The 26,084-nt window shown below is 35.5% G+C and overlaps 1 protein-coding gene across 10 annotated transcripts in view; it reads left to right on the plus strand.

Moving 5' to 3' along the window:
• CCDC91 (coiled-coil domain containing 91) overlaps window positions 1-16,703 on the plus strand; it is a 371,740-nt gene extending 355,037 nt beyond the window's left edge. For all 10 annotated transcript variants that reach the window (XM_036866036.1, XM_036866034.1, XM_036866032.1 and 7 more), the window contains one exon: window positions 15,602-16,703. In XM_036866036.1, coding sequence (XP_036721931.1) covers window positions 15,602-15,712 — 111 coding nt within the window. In that variant the 3' untranslated portion in view covers window positions 15,713-16,703. The remainder of the gene's footprint in view (window positions 1-15,601) is intronic.
• Window positions 16,704-26,084: the final 9,381 nt, after the last annotated feature.

Raw genomic sequence — 26,084 nt, forward strand, 5'->3', positions numbered from 1 at the left:
CCTAGTCTACTGAGAGTTTTTATCATAAGAGTGTGTTGGATTTTGTCACCCAGTTTTCTGCATCTATTGATATGATCATGTGACTTTGCTTATTTAGCTTGTTGATGTGATGATTACATAATTAATTTTTGAATGTTGAACTAGCCTTGCATACTTGGGATAAAGCCCACTTGGTCATTGTATATAATTCTTTTTATACTTTTTTGGGTTTGATTTGCTAATATTTTGTTGAGGATTTTTTCATCTATGTTCATGAGAGATGTCTGTAGTTTTCTCTTCATGTCTTTGGTTTTGGTAGTAGGGTAATGCTTGCCTCATAGAATAAGTTAGGAAGTATTCCCTCGGCTTCTTTCCTCTGATTCCATATAGCTTTTGACTGCTAAATTTTCACAGAAAAATAGAGGACCAACCTCTGTTTAGAGAATATGACTAGATTTTTAGTTTATCATACTTAATATTTAACAGATTTTTAATATATATGGTTATATTCAGAGTCACTATATTGGCATTTCCTAAAGACTTTAAACTCCATCGTGTCTTTTATTTAGAGAAATCTGGACATACATTAGCAAAACTATCATTTTTCATCCAAACATAGTGATACCTATGTAGTAAATGAGGTGGTAAGTCATTTGGATAGGTCATACCCATGGAATTTCTATATGATAATAGTCTGCATTTGTTTTACCACACACCATTTAGATTACTTGATCCTTCTGTTCCCTTGCATAATGTCATTTGTTTATATTAAGACACAAGAAGAAAGAGTTTCAGTGTATTGGCTGGATTTGTTCACATTAAAACACAAAAAGAAAACGTTTCAATGCATTGGCTGTATTGCCTTAATTAAGTGGATCCTCAGACAGTACACTGTAGTGGAGAAAGAGCAGATGTCTTGGGACTGTGTTGCTACCTTATATGGTATTTCATGAGCATCTCAAATGCAGTGTGCACTTATGGATAACTTCTTTTTTTATAAAATTATCCCCACACCTTCATTAATCTTACTTCCTAGTTCCAGTGCATTTGTAATGATGCTTGGTGAAGATGGGTTACACTTAAGTTACTTTGCCAGATATTTTTCTGAACCTTTCTCACCTGTAAATATAAATATATAAATATAAATATAGGTGAGAAATGAAAATTTTAAATGGGAATTTTTATTAATTGAGATGGTTATTTCTGTAGGAATTCTAGTTTACAATCATTTGCTTATTTTGTATGTATAAAAAAGCAAATACAGAAGATCATTGTTACTTAGTTGACAAGAAAACTAAATGATTGAAATAGAAACAGAAGTCATATAATACCTTTTATACCAGCCTCACAAATGCCTCTGGGCTATAAACCATCAATTTATGAAATTTCTACCCAAAATGCCACCAATTCTGCTTTGCAAATTCCCTACAGATTTTTAAAGGAAGGAAGAGAAGATTCTTGGTCTTTTCTTGCTTTCATTTGTTTACTATTACTGTATTGTCCCATTTTGTAGGAAAGCCTTTTAACTTTAACATTGTAACATAGCATAGGTATACTTTTCATCTTAGTGGGAGAAGTATAGTATATGATTAGGAGTGTGTGGTTTTTGAATCAGATTTCCTGGATTAAAACTGAGCTTTGCTATTTATTAGATTCATAAACTTGGGCAAGTACTTTAACCTTTCTTGGCCACATTTTGTTCATCTGTAAAATGGAGATTAAAATAGTCCCTACTTCACATAGGATTATTATGAGAACTAAATGAGTTGCCCCATGTAGAGGGCTTACATTACTTGGCACATAAAAAGTTCACTTTCGGTGTTAGCTATTAGTGCTGTTATTTTATTGAGTTCCCTAACTGTATAGTTGAGATCAGAATGTCTTTGGTTCTACTCACTCTGTCTTGAAGTATTTGTTAAATACGTTTTTGTTCCAGAAGTGGCTTGTGACAACTTAAAATGTATGTATTGTTAAATTTCATGGTGAATGGAAAATGAACACCAAATAATGAGTGTGAAGCTGATAGAGAGTCAATATAAATATATATTTATATTTATGCCACAATGTCCTGTCTACTTACCAAAGTTAAAATTGCTTGGAATTTCCTGGGGACAAAACTATCATATTTTATCCATAATATTCATAATTTTTAAATTGATTAGGAACTTTATGCTTCTTTCCAGATATTATAAGTTAACTTGTTTGCCTAGGCAAAATTTCACTGCTATAGTTTTAAATCCATCCCCTTTATATGTTTTTTTAACATTTTTAGGTGTTTTTCACTCTTCTAGATTGTGGATGAAATACTCTATTTAGCAGAGAACAGGGGAAAAAATAAAAGAGGCACTTGCCAATGCAACTTGCATACCTATATGTTCAGATGATGGACATAACCTGATCATTATGATTATTTTATTTTTATTTTTTGCCATTCATATACTCTTAAGCCATTACAGGATATTTTATTCCATTAATTGTTTTTCAGTGCCCAAATTAAAATTTCCAATTCAGTGGAAATTTCAGTCTCACTGACAACATTTTGAGCCTCAAGTGAATTTTTGTTTCTATTATACTAGTAGACACATACAGTGTAAACTTGGTACCTTTATCACTGGGATTTATATTTGCCTCCTAGTAACAGAAACTAGAAATAACAATGGCATAAGCAAGTCCAGAGGTAAGCAGTTTAAAGCTACGGAAGCTTAACAAAATCATAAAAGATTCAGGATCCTTCTGACTTTGTACTTTTTTAATCTTTAGCACTGGCTTACATGATTAGCGCTATAGAATGGCAGCCGGAGCTCCAGTAAACACATTTGTGATAGAGGAAAAAGGAAAGATGCAAGAACCAAAAAGGGAAGAAAATTCGGGACAGGCGTCTGTCCCACTTTTAAGGAGCTGTTTTGGAGTTCCTCCCCAATAACTTGCACTCACGTCTCTTTAGCTACCCCTGGCAGCGATAAGGGAATGATGACTGGAGGATGTTCACATTTTTCCTAGGACTAAACTGTAATTTTATTGGTAAGAAAGAAGAGTGGATATTGGAGAGAGAACTCTCAAGCTTTGCCATAATCCCTGACTTCTCATATCTTCTGTTTGGAAGGTGTCCAGTGTTAAGTTTCTTCAGCATCTTCTCTTTGAGCAGGTGCTATTGCCATTTTTAGGCAATAATATCCAAATTTAGCTTTCTTAATTTAAACCAAACCTCCTTTGCTTGCTTACAAGGAGGAAGGTTAGGCTTTTCCTACATTTCTCAATCCAGCTGGGATTTTAGGAGGACTGACAGGTGCTTTCCCACTTGGTTCACTCAGTAGGATAAATCTGTTTTAAAATGTGCCAGACAGATGGTATTGTGTTTTTTCCAGGCTTCAGTGATCAAGTACACACTGTAAAATCCTGAATGACGAAGAAGAGCAGCCCTATTTAAAATGAGAGGAAAAAAGTCTATTCTCACTAACTTCCATTTGATTAAATGTTTCTTTGTTCCATTGGTTCTATTTTGGATACTGAGGATTTCCTAATGGGAATCAGGTGTGCATCCTAGCTGCAGAGCAGCTCCCCTTGGGCACGTAGCCCCTTCTCTCAGTAGTGGAAACGAAAAGAAGCACAGATTCTCAAAGCCTCAGAGGTACCCCAAGGTGAGGTCTGTCCCACACAGTGCCTTTATGAACATTTCCCCTTTCTTTCGTTATGGACCTAGAAAGAAGTAATCAATTGTTTTTATATACAGCCACTGAGGTTTACAGATTCTTTAAGGCATATGTGATGTATTTGATGTGCCAGTTTTTCTTTAAATGCTTCTGTTGCATTTTCAGGGAACCATTTGTATGTTAACACAACAGAAACCTTCCTGAACCTACCTCTTAGGAAGAGAAGATAATTACATGTCTTAAGGACGATATCTAGAGGGATTTTGGCATCTTGACAAGTTTCTGCACAAGTGTACACAATGCAATAAACCCCTACATATTTATAGCAAAACAGATACTGTGCCAAAGCCCCCAGCCACACCTGAAGTTCTTATCTGAGAAGGCACTGTACTATTGTGGTTTAGAGAATAGCTTAGTGTCATACACACCTGGATTTGAATCCCGGCCCTGCCACTTGGGCAAGTCATAACATCTCTAAGCCTTAGTGGCCTCATTCAGAGTTTCAGGAGAATAAAAATGAGATAATACACAGTAGAGGTTTTCCAGTGATGCCCTGCACTTATGTAATTTCCTTCCCTTGAGCCTGGGCTGGCCGAAGCAAAGTTGGCTTTTGGGAAGATCATGGCCTCTGTCTTGGGCGCTGTCTTGCTCTCTTGGCGTGCTCTCATTCTCTCTCGGTTGCTTGCTTTGGGAGAGCCAGCTATCGTGTTATTAGGCACCCTTGTGGAGAAGCTCACGTGAGCTCTGTTGGAAGTGGCTGTTTTGAGGCCCGTCGCCAGCCGCTCGGTGAGCCTGGAAGCAGCTTCTTCCCCTGCTGGACTTCGAGCTCCTGCAGCCCAGCCACAGCTTGATCGCAAGCCCTCAGTGGAGACCACGTGTGAGCGGCACTCAGGCTGCACCCAGTTTCCTGACCCACAAAAGTGGGGAGAGCATAAATATTTGTTGTTTTTTGTTTTAAACCACTAGGTTTGGGGTGATTTGTTACACAGTAATTGGTAACTAATACAACACATAAGGAGGTTCACCTGTGCATAGCAGGTAATAATAGTAACACTGTTCTCAAAACAAGAGAAGATCAGACTTGATCCAGGACTGTTAATTTTGCCATGTAAATCAACTTCAATATATGTGTGCAGAGAGCTCAAAAATAAGCCTGTGTTTAGTTCTTTGCATGCTTTTGTAGATTGAAACATAAAAGGCAAAATATATCAGTTATCTGAGAATTTTAAGATAGCACAGGAAGACAAGAACCCAAGAGGTCATGTAATTCTTTCTCCTACTTCAAAATAAGGTGAAATTTAAATTGCTGAAAATCAAAACAAAAGAGTCCTACAGAGAGTAATTGGCAGATATTGTTCCTTGGATTGACACAAAAAAAATTGCTAAAATCTTTAAAACTTGATGAAAATACAAGAGTTTGTGTTTGTTGTACTTGAACAATTTGTTACTTAACAGTATTTGTTTGGGATTTTTATGTCAAATAATTTACAAAAGGCCATCCTATAGATTGCAATATTTGCACTAACCAAGGTCTTAAAAAAATGTAGAACAAGGCTCTTCATGGTTTGGGAGCATGTAACAAATTTTATTAAAAACTTTATGTGGAATGTCATATTAAAATCAGTTAGTCTGTCTTGCCAGAATCAATCCATTTTTTATTTGAGATAAATTCTTGCCATTGAACTCTAGAAAGTAGGATATGGAACTTATTAATAGGTAAATACAACCTTATGGATCAGAGCCCTAAGATGGGATTACTGTGCAATTACTATTCTACTATACAATTTTAGTTACCTTTTCTTTTGTTCTAAAATTTTCCTAAATCTGTGGTTTTTAAAAATGTATTGGAAATTGTCTGAATTAGGAGTAAAGCAGTTGTTACCAGAATTATATTCTTTTCAAATTTATTAAACCTCACATATGGAAGTTTATAGTAGAAAGTCTAGTGTCTACATTCACTCGCTACCACAGTGCATCCTTTTCTGGCCAACTGCTGTTGCTTAACTTATAAGATCGAGTAAGATTGTATTCCAAGGTGGTATGCCTGCACATTAAGGTCTGGAATACATATTGGTTTATGCTGCCCAGATGATTTAGTGAAGAGCAAAAATGAGTATTCCCATTTCCCAGTGGATTCTATGGTAGTTTGGGATAAAAAGGCAGAACTGCCCAAATATGTAGAACTTATTTTAGATGATTCAAAAACAGAGAATTGACTTACCCTGAGACATCTTAAAACAAAAACAAAGCAAAACTCACAGTTCTTTAGTTGTGGCCAATGGGGTTTAAGACTCTTTATACCCGTTTTTCATTTACTCTAAAAGAGCATCTGTAATTCATCTTGTGCTTGGTGGAAAGTTACATAACTTACTTTATATGTTGATATTTTTTAACTAAATAGTCAGATAGACTTGAAATATATTTCAAAGTTGAAAAAGTTTCTCAAAGAGAATAGGAGATGTGAATTCTGGAGTGAGAGTCTTCATGGGACGTGATGGCCTGTGAATGTTTTGGTAAAGAGGTCAGGTCTACATTTTCAGAAGTTCAGGTCGAGGCAAATGGCACTGCCTTAGTTCAAATCACTCTCCTGATCATATTGAATCTTTTAGAGTTAGAGTCATTCTAAACATGTATTTATATCACTATTATCCTCAAGTTGGTTCAAAGTCTCTTCCAACATGATTTACAATAATGACATAGTTATATTCCCAGAGAGGGGATGTTCTATCTCAACTTCAGCTTTATATACAATATATCCCTCTTGCGGTCAAATTTACTTCTCTGCAAATACAAAGAAAAGAGTATTTATTACTTATCTGAAAATATAAAGACTGTTTTAAAAGAGAAACTCTTTATGGTTGGTATACCCGTAATAAGACAGATACTATAGAACTTCCATTAATGCTACAGTAATATTACAGATAAGTCTAAATTTTCTTAGGCTGAAATGCAGAATTTGAGGATACAGGATAAAGGTAAAGATGGTGGTATTTAAAGCAAAAATGTTTAGATGTCACAATAAAAATAATCACCACTCAAGAATAACAATCATCTTCAAGTCTGTCAGTCCTTATTGTTTGTTCATGAAACGAACCAGCCCATTATGAGTATGTATGCATATTAAGTTTTAAAATTGATTCATAATCTACTTCCGTCATGGCTACATTGAGAGAAAGGATAGTTATATCATCTCACCCAGAATGGTTGTCAGCACCTTTCTGGTCATAGTGCTGGTACTCTAGGGATGAATCTTATCTGTCCGTTGTCAAATGTCCGTTGTCAAAATGGGAGGGCACAGAATCTACTTGATACATAGTAGGATTTATTAAGCAAAGATAAACTCAGGCTAATACTTTTAAATGTATTTTGAAGAAGTATATTTTGTAAGTGTAGGAGGACATATTAGGTTTGTGAAATTGGTCTCTTAACAACTCAGTGTATCAGTTTTCCACAACTGTAAAATGTAGATGTTAGACTAAGCAGTCTCAAAATCTCTTACCAGTAAAATTCCATGATTATTTATTAAGGGGAAACTGAACCAGTATAATATTCTCCCTATATATACAGTTTGTTTTTAGTCTAGGGGAGTTCTTAAGAAAAATTGATTTGTGGTGTATTTTCCAAAGAATGCTTTACACACACACACAATTCCAAGGTTTAAAAGCTTGAGAAACATTACCTATGCTATAGCCATTTTGGCAATTCACAATGCTTATTATTAGCACAAAAGCTATATACAAGTATAAAAGGAACCTTTTTTATCCTGCGTTTCCAAACTTCCCTCCAGTTCATCATAACTCAATAAATGGCACCATCATTCTAAGAATCACCTTTTACTTCTCTTTTCCTTTCATCCATACTTCTAATCCATCAGCAACTCAAGTTGGTCCTATCTAAAAATATATTTTAAACCTGACCTGCTGTTTAAGCCTCTACTGCCAACAGTCTGATTAACTTTATATTTTCCCCGGACCGAAAGTCTCCTAACTGGGTTTTCTTCTTCTACTCTTGCCCCCCAACCATCTCTTGTCCCCAGTATAAGTGTGATTGTCGTCGTTGTTGTGGCCGTGCTGCACGGCTTGCAGGATCTCAGTGCCCCGACCAGGGACTGAACCCAGGCCATGGTGGTGAGAGCGCCGAGTCCTAGCCACGAGGCCACCAGAGAACTCCCTACAAGTGTGATATTTTTCAAACACAGAGTATGGTCACACTCTTGCTCAAAACTCTCCAGAGTCTTCTGATGACCTATAGCGCCCTTCCCGCTCTGGCCGCTGTCTGCTTCTCTGATCTTCTCTCCTACCAGTCCCCCCCTCACCTTGCTCATTTTGCTCCTGTCTTCTTTATTTATTGCCAGTCCTTATTCAAGCCAAGTCTGAACCCACATTTTGGACTTTTCTCTTGTGGTTTCATCTGCCTTGTAACTTTCTTTCCTGATGCTTTGGTGTGGTTGGTTTTCTCTAATCATCCCACCCAAAAGATGTCCCCTCTGTCTCTGTCAAATCCTTTACCCTACTTCGTTATTTTTTATAATACTGATCTCCACCTGAAGAATATTAATTTGTCTCCTCAAACTAAAATATGAACTAAAGTAAACTGTAAACTGTAAAGTATATAAGAGCAGAGAATTGTTTTCTTCACCACTATATTTCTCTAGTGCCTGAAACAGTGCCTGACACATAGTAGGTACTGAATAAATATTGAATAAATGAGTGAATGAAAGAATATATGAATACTCCTAAACTCCACTAAATTCGGACCTCCTTCCTCAGTGTCACTAAACGGTCTTTGTTCCTGCTAATCTGCTTTCCTAGAATTTCTTCCACATCTTGCTCCTCTTTAAGAAGACACTCTTGGGGCTTCCCTGGTGGCACAGTGGTTGAGAATCTGCCTGCTAATGCAGGGGACACAGGTTCGAGCCCTGGTCTGGGAAGATCCCACATGCCGCGGAGCAGATGGGCCCGTGAGCCACAACTACTGAGCCTGCGCGTCTGGAGCCTGTGCTCCGCAACGAGAGGCCACGATAGTGAGAGGCCCGCGCACTGCGATGAAGAGTGGCCCCCGCTCGCCGCAACTAGAGAAAGCCCTCGCAAAGAAACGAAGACCCAACACAGCCAAAAATAAATTAATTAATTAATTAATTAATTTAAAAAAAAAAAAAAAGAAGAAGACACTCTTGGTACTCTGTTCCAGTCCTCTTCAAATCCTGCTCAACCTCTGTGACATTTTCTCTGCTACATTCTCCCACAATGATCTCTCCCCCATTCTGACCTTCCACTGGACTCAGTCTTTATTGTATATATCATCACATAATAGTTCTTTAATGATTGTGTATGTCTCTTCAAAAAGATTATACACTTCTTAAGGACAAGGCCACTGTATGTATACTTTTGGGGGGCTCAGAGCAATAATGCACAAATAGTGGCAGTCTTAACTTTGTTACTGGTCAGCTGATTGACCAATCAATCTGTGGATTGGCTCAATCTCAAGCATGTAAATGAAACAGCTTGAGGATGTGTGTGTATGTGTGGGGGATGCATATAAAGTCAGAAAAATAAAGGCATTCATACCCGAGCAGCACTGTTAAAAGGGCAGCGTTGCAATAAAAACTGAAGAACTATTCCACTTCTTATCAGAAGGTAAATAGTCCTTCTTACCTAATGTGATGATATCAACTGGGAAATCTGCCTGAGTAATTACAGTTCCGCATCATCATACTTGACCTTTCTTCAATGCCCACGAAAGAGCTTGTTAGTGAATGTGAAAATGGAATCCATTAAACATTTTACTAAACATAAAACATATGTTTATGAGTAATTTTCTATCAATTGATTTGCTGGATATCTCTTTTTAAGCATAAGTTTAAAATACATAGGAGGGCAGGTTGGAAAAGTAACAGTGATAAAGGTAGGCCTAATATTTTCACATCTTCTGGTATATCTTATTGGTGAAAGCCCAGAAGATATTGAAATCACAATTAGTACTGTGTATTTAATATTTAATATATATATTAAATATATATATACATATATTTTACATACATATATATATTCAAAAACAATGTATCAGATTTTCTGGGATATAAACAGTGTTCTTAACAGTCCCATTAAAATAAGCCTTTTTTTTTTTTTTTTTGTAGCTGAATTTGAATTTTGCTCTCTTGACCAGTATGAGTTCACCATGCATCATATTGTGTGTTGGTGATAGGAAATAAAAGCCAAGGTCTAGAGATGTTTTGTTTTTCTTTTTCTTTTGCTATGGCATGAAATACTAATGGAAAGGTAAATCTAATACAGGAAATTATTGGAAAGTCATGTCTTCTTTTTACCCCCTAAGCTTAATATTAACTTTTAATAAATAGTATATATGCTTCTAAATGGTTTTCAGCAGTATGCTAGCAAACTGAAGAGATGACAAAGAGGGAGAAAAAGATTTATAAAGCCCAGGTGTCTGTTTCAGAAGCCTCAGAATTTCCAGTTTCTTTTTTCAGGTATCTGAAAGAGCTGAACAGCAGCTGAAGCAACAGTAAATAGAAGGGAAAACAAAGCAGTTAGAGCTACACTGTTACGAAGAGATTGTAAATCCTACAGCCAGTGTTTGCTGCCGCTACTCTGGACATAACATTGTCAGCGTGAAGTCACAGAATACAAATCTTTGATTCACTTTGAGATGAAAGCCACAAAAACAGAACTAAGTCCCACTCTTCAAGGGTACAAAAAGAATATTTTGCCAAAATTCTTCTTGCCTCAATAAAGGATAATAAGGTCATGCCTAATAAAACTGAAACTGTTGAAATTCAGGAATTCGCCAAGAACATCAGTTTGATGTACTTGTTTCAGAGAGAGGAATTGTCTCTGAACTATAAGAGAAAGGTCTCAAGTGTCCCCCTCATAGACGTGATCTTAAATACCATGCCCAGAAAGCACCCGCCAAATTGGAATCTTAGATCTGAAATGGCCCAATTTATCTTCTTCCTCACAGAGTATCAGTCACCTTCTTGCTCCTTAAAGTGTTGAACTCCTGATTATTTAATGGATTCTTCTCTTCAGACAGTTCTGGGGAGGCATGGGGAAAGATGTGAAGTTTAGCTACCTAAACCCAAAGTCAGTACATCCATCATCTTATGGTTTCTAGTTCCAGGGTGACCTTTAACACAAACAAGAGAAGGGAAGTGCTTGGTATGTTTACATCGAAATCTCTCAAACTTTTTTGTCCTTGTACATATCCTTGCTTTTTAAGAAATTACAGGATATTCATTCTGATGCATAACCCAGAGGATTGTTACTTAACAACAATTGCAGGTTGATTGCTAGTTTGTGCAATTATGAGTTTGTGCCATACGCTATCAAAAGGAGAAGTTTCTCCTCTATCTAACATTCATAAATTCTAAGATATTAAACCAATTTTGTTTTTAATTGAATTCCTGATTGTTCGGGGTGGGGCTTCTAAAAGACTTTGAATTATTATATCTAATGTATGTGTATATATATATACATATATATATATATATATATATATATATATATATATATGTATGTTATGACCCATAATAGTAAAACAAACCCCCATGAAGCCACCTCCAAAATGAATCAACATATTTCATCCTGATTCCATCTTCCAAATACAACTATCCTCAGGGGTTTTTTTTTAATAAATTTATTTATTAATTTATTATTTATTTTTGGCTGCATTGGGTCTTTGTTTCTTTGCCCCTTGGAGGGAGGGGGCGGGGGGGCGCTACTTTACATTGCGGTTGCGCGGGCTTCTCATTGCCGTGGCTTCTCTTGTTGCGGAGCACGGGCTCTAGGCACGCGAGCTTCAGTAGTTGTGGCTCCTGGGCTCTAGAGCACAGGCTCAGTAGTTGTGGCACACGGGCCTACTTGCTCCACGGCATGTGGGATCCTCCCGGACCAGGGCTTGAACCCTTGTCCCCTGCACTGGCAAGCGTATTCTTAACCACTGCACCACCAGGGAAGTCCTATCCTCAGTTTTGATTGCATAATATCCTTGGCCTTAAAAAGAAAAGTTATATTGCCTATTGATGTAACTCAAAATAATATACTTTTAAATTTTGCTTGGTTTTTGCATTTTATGAAAAAAGGGGTATTGAACTATCTGTAGTCTGATTGCTTCCTTTTTAAATTCAGTTTTATTACAAGTGTTTATTAATTTATATTTTTCTGAAATATTTGATGGTATGGTTGGTAATATGGTAGGTAATATGTGATATATTAAAATTTATGATACAGTTGTAGTAAGTAAGACAGCATATATTTGCATAGGGATAGGTGAATTGTCTATGGAGTTAGACTAGGGAGCCTGAAGACAGATTCATGCATATGTGGAAACCTGATTTATGACAGAAGTAGCATTGCAGATGACATATTTTTTGGCTCAAGCAGTTTCTGTAAGATATGCTAGCATAGGTATACAGAGGTCTGTGTTGATAGGTGTTCATTACAGCATTGATTATAATAGCAAAAGATTAGGAACAATTCAAATGTCTATCAATAGAATAATTTTTAAATAAGTAATAAAATAATCCATTATATAAAATTATAAATATACAGTGGACAACTATGCAACTGTTTAAAAAGAAAACAGGGAAAACCGGTCCTCCCATACACTACAGATGGGACTGATAAATTGGTACTCTCACTCTGGAAAGCAATTTGGTAATAACTATCACAGTTTAAAATATGCAAGTCCTAACAGACAACCCAATTAAAAAATGGGCAGAAGAACTGAATAGACATTTTTCCAAAGAGGAAATGCAGATGGCCAACAAGCACATGAAATGATGCTCGACATTGCTAATCATCAGGGAAATGCAAATCGAAACCACAATGAGATATCACCTCACATCTGTCAGAATGGCTGTCATCAGAAAGAACAGAACTTACTAATGTTGACGACGATGTGGAGAAAAGTGAACCCTCCTACACTGTTGGTGGGAATGTAAATTGGTGCAGCCACTGTGGAAAACAATATGGAGGTTTCTCAAAAAACTAAAAATAGAACTACCATATGACCCAGCAATTCCACAGGTGGGTATATAACCAAAAACACTAATTCAGAAAGATACATGTACCCCAATGTTCATTGCAACACTATTTACAATTGCCAAGGTATGGAAGCAACCTAAGTGTCCATCAACAGGTGATGGATAAAGAAGATGTGGTATGTATGTGTATATATATACACAATGGAATATTGCTCAGCCATAAAAATGAATGAAATTTTGCCATTTGCAGCAACATGGATGGACTTGGAGGGCATTATGCTAAATGAAATAAATCAGACAATGAAAGACAAATATTGTATAATATCACTTATATGTGGAATCTAAAAAATAAACGTGAATAAAACAAAAAAAGAAGCAGACTCACAGATATAAAAAACAAACTAGTGGTTACCAGTGGAGAGAGAGAAGGGGGGAGGGACAATGTAGGGGTAGAACTAAAAAAAAAAGGGTTATTATGGGATTATATGAAATCATCTGTGTGAAACTTTGAAATTATAAAGCACTATAGAATTTAAAGAATCTTTCATTCAATAAAAAATAAAATAAATAATTAAAAGAAGCACTGGACTTGAATGGATGAAGAGGGGTGACTGGCTAGGTATCTAATCAAAAGGCTGGCTTTCCCCATCTAGAATGTTGCGGATTACTCCGTGGATTCTGGAACACTGAAAACAACAACTGCACAGACAGTAAAAATGAATTACAAATACTTTGGCATCTAAGAGAGAAGTATGTGTCTAATCAGTCCATTGACTAATATTTTTATGTCAGTTACCTAGATGTGTCAGAAATTTTACTTTTTCTCTTAGTGAGATATTTTTTCATTAATTTCATTTATTCTTCACATGTTTACTGATGGCCTTGTGTATTGAACCTCTGCTTTTTGTCTTGCTCTTCTCCTAGTCTATTCTTCATACAGCGCCCATGTGAACATATGGTTGAACATATGTACAACCACAATTATATCACATTATATTATTTTTGCATCTAAAAAAATAAATAAAATAAAATATGCAAATCTTATGATGTAGAAATTCCATGTATTAGAATCTGTCCAAGAGAAACCCTTGGACAACTTCTGAAGGTAGTGCACTCAGGTTGTAAATTTCCTTGTTGCTTCATAAACAAGACAGAATTGGAATAAACTTACATGTCTATCAATGGGAAAGCGGCTAAATAAATCATGGAATGCAGTCAAGCAATTTCTTGAAAATGAAATAGGAAAATTTTCCAGTAATGACAGTGAAACAAAGTGATTATGTGAACCCTGCCATAGTTAACAATTATAAGATCTGGACCAAATATTTTTTGAAAACCTGTCTTCAAATGCTTGAAAACACCCAAAGTAGACAGAGACCACTAGGAATGGACTGGACCAAGGTGTTGGTATACCCTTCTGTACTATTTGAATTTGAACCAAGTGCAAAATAATTTTATAAAACCGCAAATAATTAGATTTCAATCTGTTTTATGTGTATTAAAATGAAACATTAAAAAATTCAACTTTAGTCTCCTACATAGCTTTTAAATTAGGTTAAGCATGTTTTTACTTTTAGAATTAAAAGTGCATCTATCATTTCCTAGTAGATTGCCTTGCTCTATTCGGGTTAAGTATTTATTGATTCAGTCAATCTCAGCAAATATCTATTGAATGTCGAACATGTGGCCAAACCCTCTTCTACATGCTGGGGTACGATAGTCAGCAAGACAGACAACTCTCTGCTCACCTGGGGTTTATCTTGTAATGAACTGTCTTATTTGATAGAGACTTGTAAGCAGAAGGTATATATTCACCTAAAGGTATCATCTGAGAGAGGAAGAAAAAAAAAAAAACCCATGCGAGAAAAGGATAAGCAGGAATCTTACTTCTTTATGTACATTAAAATCCCAAAATATTAGAATTGAAAGGAGTCTTAGTAGTTTTCAATCTTTTTACATGAGGATTTTGCTAAATATAATATATTTTTTTGATTAATTCTTAGGATACTTCAAAATTTTAATCTTTCATTTTTTCAGTCATTTTGAATTCAATGGATTATGGATGTGTAATTTAATAGAGAATTCTTGTTTGGATTTGTCTTTTTTCTTTTATATTGGGGGGAGCATGTAGGAGGAATAGTCAACTTTTACATAAATATGACAGGTATGTATCATGAAATGGAATTTATTTGGCTTTCTTTTGAGTTCCTCCGTTCTTCTATAACCTGTAGGTAATGTGTTGTCGTTGTTTATTTTTACACAATGAGCAATTTCTTAGGGCAGAAGAGTTAGAAACCCTTTTTTGATGTATCCAATAATCCTTGCCATCCAGAAAGTTCTTTGTTATATGACTTTTATTACTAAACTTCTATGGTTTTGTTCACTGTATTTGTTATTGATACACTAAAACAATCCTAATAAAAAATCTCTAACTCAACAGGAAAACCAAGTCAAATTTGTTTCAACAATATCACATGTTTCTTAAAATAAACCTTTCCCAAGAACTTTCTCTAATTTCAGGAAATTGTTTATATCCTCACTTATCCTTTGTCCCAGTTAAACTCTATGCATGGAGTAATTATGCTGTTTTTCTATACCATGTTTTTCTTCTGTTTTTTGCATCTGTTATATTTTTATGATATTTGTGGATGTCTAGTCTTTATATTCATTAAGAACTGGTATTTTTATATACTATTTTATATTATCTGAAATCACTCTGATCAAATTTATGGTATTTCTCCAATAACTGAATACCAACATCAATTATAAAATTGTAATGATTATCATCTCATCTTAGATGATAGGCCAGAAATAGTGACTGCACTGTCTCTGAGTTTAAAGCACTATTCGATTTTCTAAATCATCATCTGAAAAGGTTTCTCTAGTGGGCTTCTGTAGCATAATATTCTTTAGCCCTCAACTAAGTATATTCTTTTTCTCTCTCTCTCTCTCTCTTTAAAAAAATCAACAGCTTGATCAAGTCATCCGCCAAAGAAGCCTGTCCAGTTTGGAACTGTTCCTCTCTTGTGCTCAGAAACAGTTAAGTGCTTTAATAGCTACGGAACCAGTTGACATTGAATAAAGAGAACGTGACAAGCTAACCCACACTGGCAATGGATAAATCATTAGACTCTAAATACATGCTGTGAATTATAAAGATGCTTTTGTTTTCTTTCCAAACCTTGGAAAATTGATTTCCACTTCAAGGATAAACCAAAACAGTATTTAGAAGAACTACAAGAGATCTAATTTATTTTCTTTTGTTTTCTCCTTTACATTTACTATTATTTTATTAGCAGTAGTAGTAGCAGCAACAAAAAGTATGATGTGACCCCAAAACCATTGAAAATTACCAGATTACCAAAAGTTAATTAAGTAAACTTTGTAGCCTCTGGTGCCCTGTTACATTGTATTTGGCAAAAATAGTAAATATTTTTTACTTATTGTTTCACAATGACTTGATAAGATTCTAGGATGTCATCATACATTTATTTGATTTTGAGGATAGAAACAGCATGGTTTTCAACATCACCTATTTATCTATATAACTTATATATGAAACACTGATATGACAGAGAATTATTCTGATATTACCAAACCTCTTTTCTGTAGTGGGATCTATGTATTTTCATTGGTAACAATTAACAACACTAAAGATTATTAAATTAATTCAACTTTGATCTGATGTACCATTTAAAGGAATATATGTGTTTAATGTGCTTATTTCTTTTTTTCAAAGTCACTATGAATCAATAAAATCGTTTTTCTTATGAATAATACCATGAACTTAATCTCTAGAAAGAGAATATAACTTAGCCATGTATAGGGATTCGGGTTCAAATATAAGAGATGTGAAATACTTTCCCAGTACTTCAGAAGGTACTTAATTCATGAGCAGCGTGCGTCAATGTGAAATCATGAGTTTTGTTTTGTTTTTTTCAAACATCAAAACTAAAATATCATTACAAATGTATACAAACCTTCTGTCTTGTTTTCTGAAATGCTCCTACTTTCATAGGCTTTGTACTTTTCTGAGAATTTCTCAGTGTAATAAAAAAGAGCTTCAAATCTTATTTGGTTATTATTATTTTTTAATACTTAAAAAAAAATTAATTATTTAAAAAAAGTTTTTTCTTACTCAAACTTCTACACCCATGGATGATGATGTTTTTAATTTATACCTTCCCCTAAATATTATAATAATATTTATCAAGAATCTTTAAATGTTAATGACTACTTAGTTTTCTCTTACAAATTTAAATAAGAAATTAAAGCAAGCAGGCCACTGACTTGAAATGCAGCATAGTTAAAAAGGGGGAAAAGGGCTTTTAATTCAGGAACAAGCCAATAACATAATGTTATGGTCACATTTAAAATCAGTTGACTCTTTGTCATCAAATTTTAAATGATAGGATATTTTACAAGTTACTCAGATATGATTTAGATGAAAATGAAGCATAGCAGGTCACTGAAACTAAGATCCAGAAAATTATAGAAATATCAAGAGTATATAATAATCTACACCTCTCTTTCTACCCCTACCAGCACAGAATGGATTTTTCTTCTTCCATTTGGGGTTACATTAGTCTGTGCTATTGACATAGAGCAATTGTGGTCTGAAGTAATTTGGAACAGATCGACGCTGATCAGCCTGTGAATACTTGAGGAACACCACCACGCACAATAATAAATTCTTAGATTGCTAAAATACTTTTTTCCCATGGAGTTATCCGTAAAGATAACTGAGAATAGTCATCTGAACATAAAACTATTTGATACATTAATCCTTCCAAACTGAATTAGCTAATAATCTATTTCAGTGATGTTCAAGTTATAGATTTCCACATTTAGAACTGTATTCTGTTTTTGTCCTAGTTATCACAAGGACATAAACCATCTCAGGTAGCATTCACTAAGAGAATTAGATGATTAAACATTGTGCTGTGCCCAAAGATAAGAGATTTTCCCTGAAATGTGAGCCCGAAGTGTCAAAGTAGTCAAATGTTTTGTATCTAAAACTTTCCCCTCCTATTGTATGGTTTCCTTAACTCTCTTTATATAGCATTTTCTACCTTTATGTTTAGGTGAATAAGGCACCATTCTGAAAGACTAAAGGTAAGAGAGGAATTCTGTTTTTTGAATGACAAAGCCACTGTCAAACTGTGACTATTTTTAGTAGCATACTTGAGGGTTCATTATTAGAATAGTTATTTCCTCAAAAAAAAATGAGTATCTGCTTTGAGCCAACTATTTTCACATGTCAGCTCAACACCCCTGTGAAGTTAAAATAACCTTGTTAAGGAGATTCGATGTTAGTGAATATTTGATGTTTAATTGCCCTTGATGACCAGGTAGAGTTGGGCTTCAACCCCAGAGCTTTCAACAGGCAGTTTTACTCTTTCTAGTACCCTGGAGATACCTAATAGTCTCTCCATAAGAAATTATCTGGAAATTTTTATCCCATGTAGTCATCAGATATTTTAATCTTTAAAGAAGGAGGCTAGCCCCCTCTTATAAGCCTAATTGGAATTCTAGCCCTGCCACATTCTAACTGTAGAACATTGGACAAGTTGCCTAACCAATTTGAGTCTCTGTTTTCTCGTTTGTGAGGTGAAAATAGTGATTTTTATAGGCTTTTTGTGAAAATTAACCTTGTAAAATGCCCCATAGAGTAGACCTCACTGGCGTGGCCACCAGTTCACAATAAGCCCCCTTTCTCTGGGAACTGCCTACAAAATACAGGTGCAGTTGCCCACAAACAACTGGCCAAACAATATTATTCTGCCCCTCTAACGTTGACTGGCTAACCCACAGGTGAAGACCACATTGGCCTCCTGTGAAGAGTCATGTGCTGAGATACTTCAACTATTTTACCCTGGGGGGCCAGACATGAACTCTGCTTCTGAGGTCAGAAGTCCCCTGATCGCTGCCTTCCCTGAGTCTTGGATTCTTTGAGCTACCCAAATATTCTTCCAATATGCCAGTTGGAAGAATACTTTTTTCCCTTAAGCCAGCCAGAGCCAGTTTCTATTACATGCAACCAAAAACGTATTAACCGAGGCAATCCAGCACAGAGCCCAGCGCATAATCCCTGGATACCCAGCACTTGTAAATTCTTCATTTCCTCCACCATACTAATCCTCATCCAAAATGGGAATACTCTTTGCTTTATTTTTAAGGAATGTTAAAAATATAACTGAACCAAAGCCCCTATTGTCTAATAAAGCCAAGTAAATCACAGAGACCTAAAACTGTGAACAAACAGTGCCCTATTTAGAAGTTCTCTGTCGTTCGGAATCTGGAGTAGAGGTTTAAACCCAGCCTCGCTAAATGCTGATTCATGTTGCAGTTCAGTGGAGCCTTACTCAGTGATTGCTTTGAAATCAAAACCAGAACAATGTCCCTATGATTGATATTATTCTGCATTGAGTCAGGTATTTTTTTTCTGATAGTTAAACTGACTGGAATCAGGAAATGCTATATATTCTTTAAAGAATGATAAAAAACAACAGAATTATTCATTCGCTGAATTTAAAAAAACAGTCTTTGCATGATAAATCCTGAATAAGAAAAAAAAAAAAAAAAAACCCTATGTAAAAACCTGGAAAACATTTATGAAACTCCAAGAGAAAAACGAGAGTTATTGAATCCAAGCACTTATCCCCTAGTCTGCTGTTTACATACCAGTAAACAACTCTACTGTGTCTCTGAAGACTACTAACAGGAAGCAGAAAGCCAAAATAAATTAATAGTTCTTAGGCTGGGAATTGGATTCATGTGATCTCACTGAAAATATAACTTTTGTCAAAAATTTATCTCTGATGAGATCAAATACTAATTAACTGATAAAATTCAGTTGTGCCTTTGATGAGAAAATATTGTTTGATTTTGGAAGGTATGTGTTGGTATTCTCAAAATTATAAAACAGAAACAAATTTTAGGCTGTTGGGAGAGATTGACCTTGGAGATGGTACAGTATTTATCTTAGACACTGAAAACCAGTGTATACTAAGAAACATAATCATTTAAGAACAATGGTAACAGCTACAGCAACAAACTGTCAAAGAACAGCACCACCCTCCCAGCTGTATATGAAGATATTCAGGGATTATTTGCTTTTTATGAAGATTCCTTTTCTGGAAGGTTCCAAACTATGTTGCTTTTCAGTAAATCTTCATCAATTAAAAAAAAAAAAAGCCAACGTGTTCTGAATCCACAGGCCACTTACTCATGGGCATCACCACCACCATCATAGTAAGTGGGCAGAAGCAATATATGAAAACTCCCAGCTGTGACTGCCAGAATTTTTTTAAGCCAGACAAAACTAAAACCGTTCCCTTTATTTCACTGAAAAATAAACACAGTTCCATACACCAAATCTGCCATAATGCCGGGGCTCCTTGGGCATCAATCATTGGTCTATATAAATAGAAGGAAAAGAGCTGGTAAAATTTTCTTTGCTCTCACCTAGTTTTCTGGTTTCTCTTGCCAGAACCATCCATTCTCAACAAGCTGATCGGCTTTAAATTCTACTTCCTCCCACCCTGGGCACTGCACACTAGACTTTTCCTGTGCAGTACGTGTGGAGTTAAATAATAGTTTGTGTTAATTGCCATTTATAATTAATAAGCTATGCTCTTATTTGTTTATATATATCTCCTCCTGAAGGAAGAGCCCACATCTGTCTTGTTTATTATATTCCGAAGGCATTTCCTAGTACCTAGCCTGTGTGTGGACTTAGTGTATAATAGTGAGTCCATAAATAGTTGAATCAATCAATCATTCCACTTGTAATGTAATAAATCAACTAATCCTGAGCTAATAGAGTCTGACTACTAATTTAAAGGATTAGCTAAAATTGCTGTGTTTCTAAATGAGGTTCTATAAGAAAGTTAAAAAACTGTCATAAAACAATAACCAGCCTTCTGAGCACTTTAAAATGAGTCTGCATTTCCAAATGCTACTAGGATGACTAAATCATAGCTACTAGAATGCTACTAAATTTATGTGCTACCCAAATTTACAATATCCTCTAAGAGTGTAAGTAGGGAAGGATATATGGCAAATTATATATATGTGAAACAATTTCTTATGGTACCAAAAGATACCTGGCCTCCCGGTGAGTGTGCTGTAGGGTAAATATTAGACTCACTGGTCCATCAGGTTTCAGCTACAATAGGAGGGAGGAAGAAAGTTTGGAGATGAGATTGTATGCATAGGGTTTTGGAATCAAAAATAGGAGATCCAGAGGGCCCAGTAGGAGCTGTGGGTGAGGAGAGGAGAGGGTTTAGGATTGGGTCAGATCAGGGAATATTCAGAGCAATGTGGTATGAGAGTCCTGGTGATAACGAATGCTGAAGGATACTGATGGCCTTTTAAAATCCAATTCTGACTCCCAATTGTTATGCAAACTGGTCTTGTATTTTTGAGAAATACACAGAGATGAAGAAACAAACTCATTCAAAAGGTAGGAAAACTTGACTCAGTCCTGGCAAAGATTCAGTTCTCAGAAGTCTGGAAGCTGATTTTAAAAGAAATAACTGAAGCCACAGAATGTACAAATCACTGACTTCAACACAGCTCAGACACTGAAGCAGATTATAGAAAATGTTTTGTGGCAAGATGTGTATGTAATGAATTTTGAGAGCTTGCTCTTTTGTGTAGGTATTCTTTTCTAAAAATGTTAAGACCACTGGACACTGTGGAAAGCACTACCTTTATGAAACATACTTTTCCTGTAATTTTTTAAATCTTTCTTTTTGCTTGCTTTCCATAACTGCTAAAATTATAAATGTTTATAGATTTATAAAAATGTTTAGCAGTGATTCAAGTAGTAAAACTTTAGTAATTGTCTAACACACTTTATTTTTCTTATAATTTTTTTCTTTCTCTCATAATGCAGGGAATAGACTTTTATACTTTGTATCAAATCAAAACTGACATGTTGGCAGCAGTTACATAAAATGAGATAAACTAGGTAGAAATATCAAATCAGATTCTTTTAGGCTTGGAACCAGTCTAGGTTCCAAGTAATCCAGATAAGCAGCTACAGTTATTGATGAGTGAGACATATTCTCTTTTATATGAATTAAATTCTTTCAAATTGTCACAGTGATTCTACCTAATATAAACCCTTGGTTATGCTGGCAGTTCCCCACATGAAGAATTCTTGTGCTCAGGAATGTGTTTTATCTCTATTCCTTAGAATTTGAAATGCATATTCTGTATTATAGATGTTAAGTAATCTACCTGGGAAGCCTGAAAATTCTACATAACCTATAATGCAGTGTTATGTAGACCTCAACCTTAAATGTAATGGCGCTGGTGCCCTCACTTTTTTATTCTCTCTTTCTATGTGATCTCTTCTGATTCCACAGCTTTACATACTCTCCGTATGCTAAAGACCACTGACTTTAAGTCCAAAGTCCTATATTCAGCTGCCTACCCTATATTTCCACTTAGATGTGGTACCTAACATGTCAAAAGCAGTGCTCTTCATCGCCACCTTACCTCTGCCAACCAGAGCTCTTTCTCTGTCTTTTCTAATATTTCCCATCTCAACGAATATATCATCCTTCTCCATTTCTCTCTTTTTCTCTCTCTCACTCCCTACTTCAAATTCAGTCCTGTCAGCTTTACTCCAAGACTTATCCTGAATCCATCTACTTTTTTCCATTCATTCTCATGACTACCTCCCTGACCAAAGCCTTTGTCATCTCTTGCCTAGACTTGAAATAGTCTGCTCAGTGAGCCCTTGTTTCCATTCTTGCTCCCAAAAAAATCAATTCTCCACATTACAGCTAATGATTTCCTAAAACCTAAATATATTGAACCAACTAATGTCTCTATGGGAAAATGCATTCATAATTTCACTTTGGATGCTAGGAACATATACAACGTAGTAGGAATAGATTCAAGTCATTGGTGGTGGTTTCAGTCATTGGGGCAGGGTTGCTAACAGGATCAAGTGCAACCGGTAAAAGTATGACTGGGCTGAGGAAAAGGACAAAGTTGGTAAATCAATGGTTAAGAGACCTGCAAGTGTGCAGTGGGTATGTATATACTCTTTTGGGATTCAGCTGGTTCCTTTTCACATCCTTTTCTTCTGTATGGCTTAAGCTTTGACCTGCCTGCTTCTCTACTATTACTTACTTTTATCTACCAGAGTATTCCTCCTTGAAGGTTTACCGTGGAACAGAATTCAACATTATAAATATCCACAATCTCTTAGATAATCCCTTCAAGATTGGTTAGGAATTTTATTCACAGAGGTGGGAAAAGTGGAAGTAAAATTTTCATCCAGAATTGTGTGTACTACAAAAGAATATGTAGCTTCAGGCCATTCTGGGTGTTTTCTGACTGAGCTAGCCCTGGCTTGGGATATGAAGGACCAATATTTTCTCACCTTCATTAGCCTTCTTCTAGGGAAGAGAGAGGCTTTTCAGCCCTCATGAAAACTTTGTTCTGTCCTCTTCCTGCCATGAGGCACCACCAATCCTACCATTATAGTGGACACTGACAAATCAGGTAAGAAGCTTCAGTAAGATGGGGGTGGGGTTGGAAGAAAGGGGGAGATAGCAAAATCCAAGAATTCCCAAACAGGAGCACCCTGTCCTTTTATGAATAGCTGTTCCTAATTATGATATATTCAATTGACTAACAGAAATGCTTGAGAGGTGGAATGTATCAGGTACCCCTGGGGCAGTCAAGCTTGCTTCAACAAGCTGAGATCACTATCAGGTAGCCATGATTCTTTCCTCTATGAAATAGAGAACATGGGACCATATAAGACCACAAGGTTGGAGCAACTCCATGAAATAATTTACGTCAAAACAAGGAGTTTTGGGCATGAGATGATCTTCACTCTTAAATTTTGTGTTATAAGTATTTTTGCGTACTTCTTTCTCTTAAAGAATGAAAAAATAAGAGGAAGCCTGTATCTTTAGTTTGCTCAATGAGAAAGAAAAATTGTAATTGGATACCCTTACTGTCAATCATTTAGCAATGCTTCTGGATAGAAATAAGGGAAACTTTCTATATATGCATTGTGTAATATGATAACCACTAGCTATATGGGGCTGTTGAACTCTTGAAATGTGGCTAGTGTGACTGAGGAAACTAATTTTTAAATTTTATTTAATTGTAATTTAAATTTATATAGCCACATGTGACTAGTAACTACCATATTGTAGATTTTGAATCTAGGAATATCCTTGCCAGGGAAAAAGCAGTGACCAGGTTTATTACCCCTGATCTTTAACACAGTCATATTTGTTCCCTTCCACCGTTCTTAAGATTAGTGTGGAGAGTAAGGAGGTCATGAGTACAAATGAGTGTGAAACTCTCTAAGGAAAGGTATCTTGCCAGCAGAAAGCTGAGAAGACAGTGCTGTTGATAGTTAATGTTATCATGACTAAAGAGTAAAAGACCTAATAAGTCAGGATAACCCTCTGACTAATGTATGACTCTTAGAGCTAGGAACATTTGTAGTTGAGTGCTTGCAAAGAAAAGAGATTTCTCTGATCTTTGGCCAAAACTTTTCAAAAAATCAGAAATTCATCTCCTAAATTTGAGGAAATACTTTAAATTTAGTATTGGTTTGCTTTTGAGAGGGACCTGGAGAATCAATATAACTTTAATTTTGAAAATTAAGCAGAAATTGAATAACCTCATTATTCAGTTTATTCAAAATAATTCAATTTATTTATTATTCAGAATTGAATAATAAGGATTCAGACTTCCAAAATGGATTTTTAATTAATAAAAAATAATGTCTAATTAGTTATGAGTCTTCAAAAATATTTTATTTACACTGTCTCCCAATAATTGAATTTGTTGAGAAGTATCTTTTCATTTAAAAAACATGTGTTGAGCTCCTACTATGTGTCATGTATTGTGCTAGACATATACAACTAGTTAATGCTCTTAACAGTTCTTTTTAAAAAGAGGAAACTAAGGCTGAGAGCGGGTCAGTAACTCGCCAGTGATCACTGCTTTCCAAGCACTGCTTCATAAGGTATGAAGCTGGGTTCCAACCCACGTTTACCTGATGCCAAAGTCCATGCTTTTCAGAAGGGGAAACATTTTCTTCCGCCAGTTACGTTCACCCATTTTATTTAACCTAGCCACTGAGTCTGTTTGGATTCACTTTTGTGATGTATCCCCCACCAAAGGATGCTGATGATCTTAAAGAATTTACAAATTCCAGGCTCAGCTTCTTGGCAACCAGGTTATTCTGAGTGATGCATCACCAAACCTGCACTAAACCCTGTAGCTTATTGGAGTGTTAGGGTTTCTGCTGATGGGGCAGAGTTGTGGGAAAATCATTTCCCTTCTAAGCCAAATTCCATTTAATTGCCATTGTTTACCTGGTGGGAAAAGATTTACATTCCACAGCTCAGACAAATCAATACTGCTTAATACTGTGATTTAACTTGGAGTTAACACTAGCTAAATGACAAGAATGCCTGGCTGGAATATAAAGTCAAGACATCAACTACTACACTATTGGCTAATATAACCTAACAATAAAGATTCTTCCAAAAGACTAATCTTCTCCCAAGCTCTAATCAATTCTTAAGGGAAATCATCAGTCCAAATCAATAATAACTTGATGGTGTGATGAGCATTATAACCTTACATTTTCAGAGAAGAAAATAGAAATGGCTTGACTAACGTAATTTAATTCTAAGTCTTAGTCATAGAGCACAACACAGAGCCAAGAATCACTAGCTCCTTTCCTCAAATTTTACCTATTATTTGAAATTGATACAGCTCACCAGTGATATTAACATCAGAAATTACATCACATCTTAAGTAATTTGGAAATACATGATAAGAGGATTGTTTCCATTGCAAAACTTTACTGAGAAGATTTTTATTGTTCCCTTTCATAATTTATCACAGTTTATTCAGGATGGAGCCGGGTTCAAGACTCATGTCCATCATTTACCAGCTTAGTATTTAACCTCCCTTGTGCCTCAGTTTCCTCAGTTTTAGACAATAAAACTCACATCTTAAGCTTGTTAGATTAATACATGTAAAACCATTAAAATAATGTCTGGCCCACAGTTCAGAGTTTATGTTCTGTATTCATAAAGAATAAAGTTGCTGTTTACATTATCTTTAAAATTTTTCATTATCATTTTTGTTAATATTTTTCATATTGATAGAATGTCATTTTTTAGCTTTTAAGAATACTTTTGTTATATTGATTCATTTGTTCAGATTGATGGTTTTTCTCTTCTGTCAAACCATGTCTTAATTTATTTGAAACACATTTATGATCTGTCATGTTTCAGCCAGATGTCCCATTAGCTTCTAAGTAAGCTTAGAATTCTGTAAAACATCTTCAGAGAGGGCGTATAATAATGCTTTACGGAATGATTTGTTTTTCCAGTGGCGGCAAAAATTTTGAGAATTCTAAAATGCTCTTTCCTTCAACAGTTATCTAA

This window comes from Balaenoptera musculus, chromosome 10 (assembly GCF_009873245.2).
Source record: "Balaenoptera musculus isolate JJ_BM4_2016_0621 chromosome 10, mBalMus1.pri.v3, whole genome shotgun sequence".
Taxonomy (NCBI): Eukaryota; Metazoa; Chordata; class Mammalia; order Artiodactyla; family Balaenopteridae; genus Balaenoptera; species Balaenoptera musculus.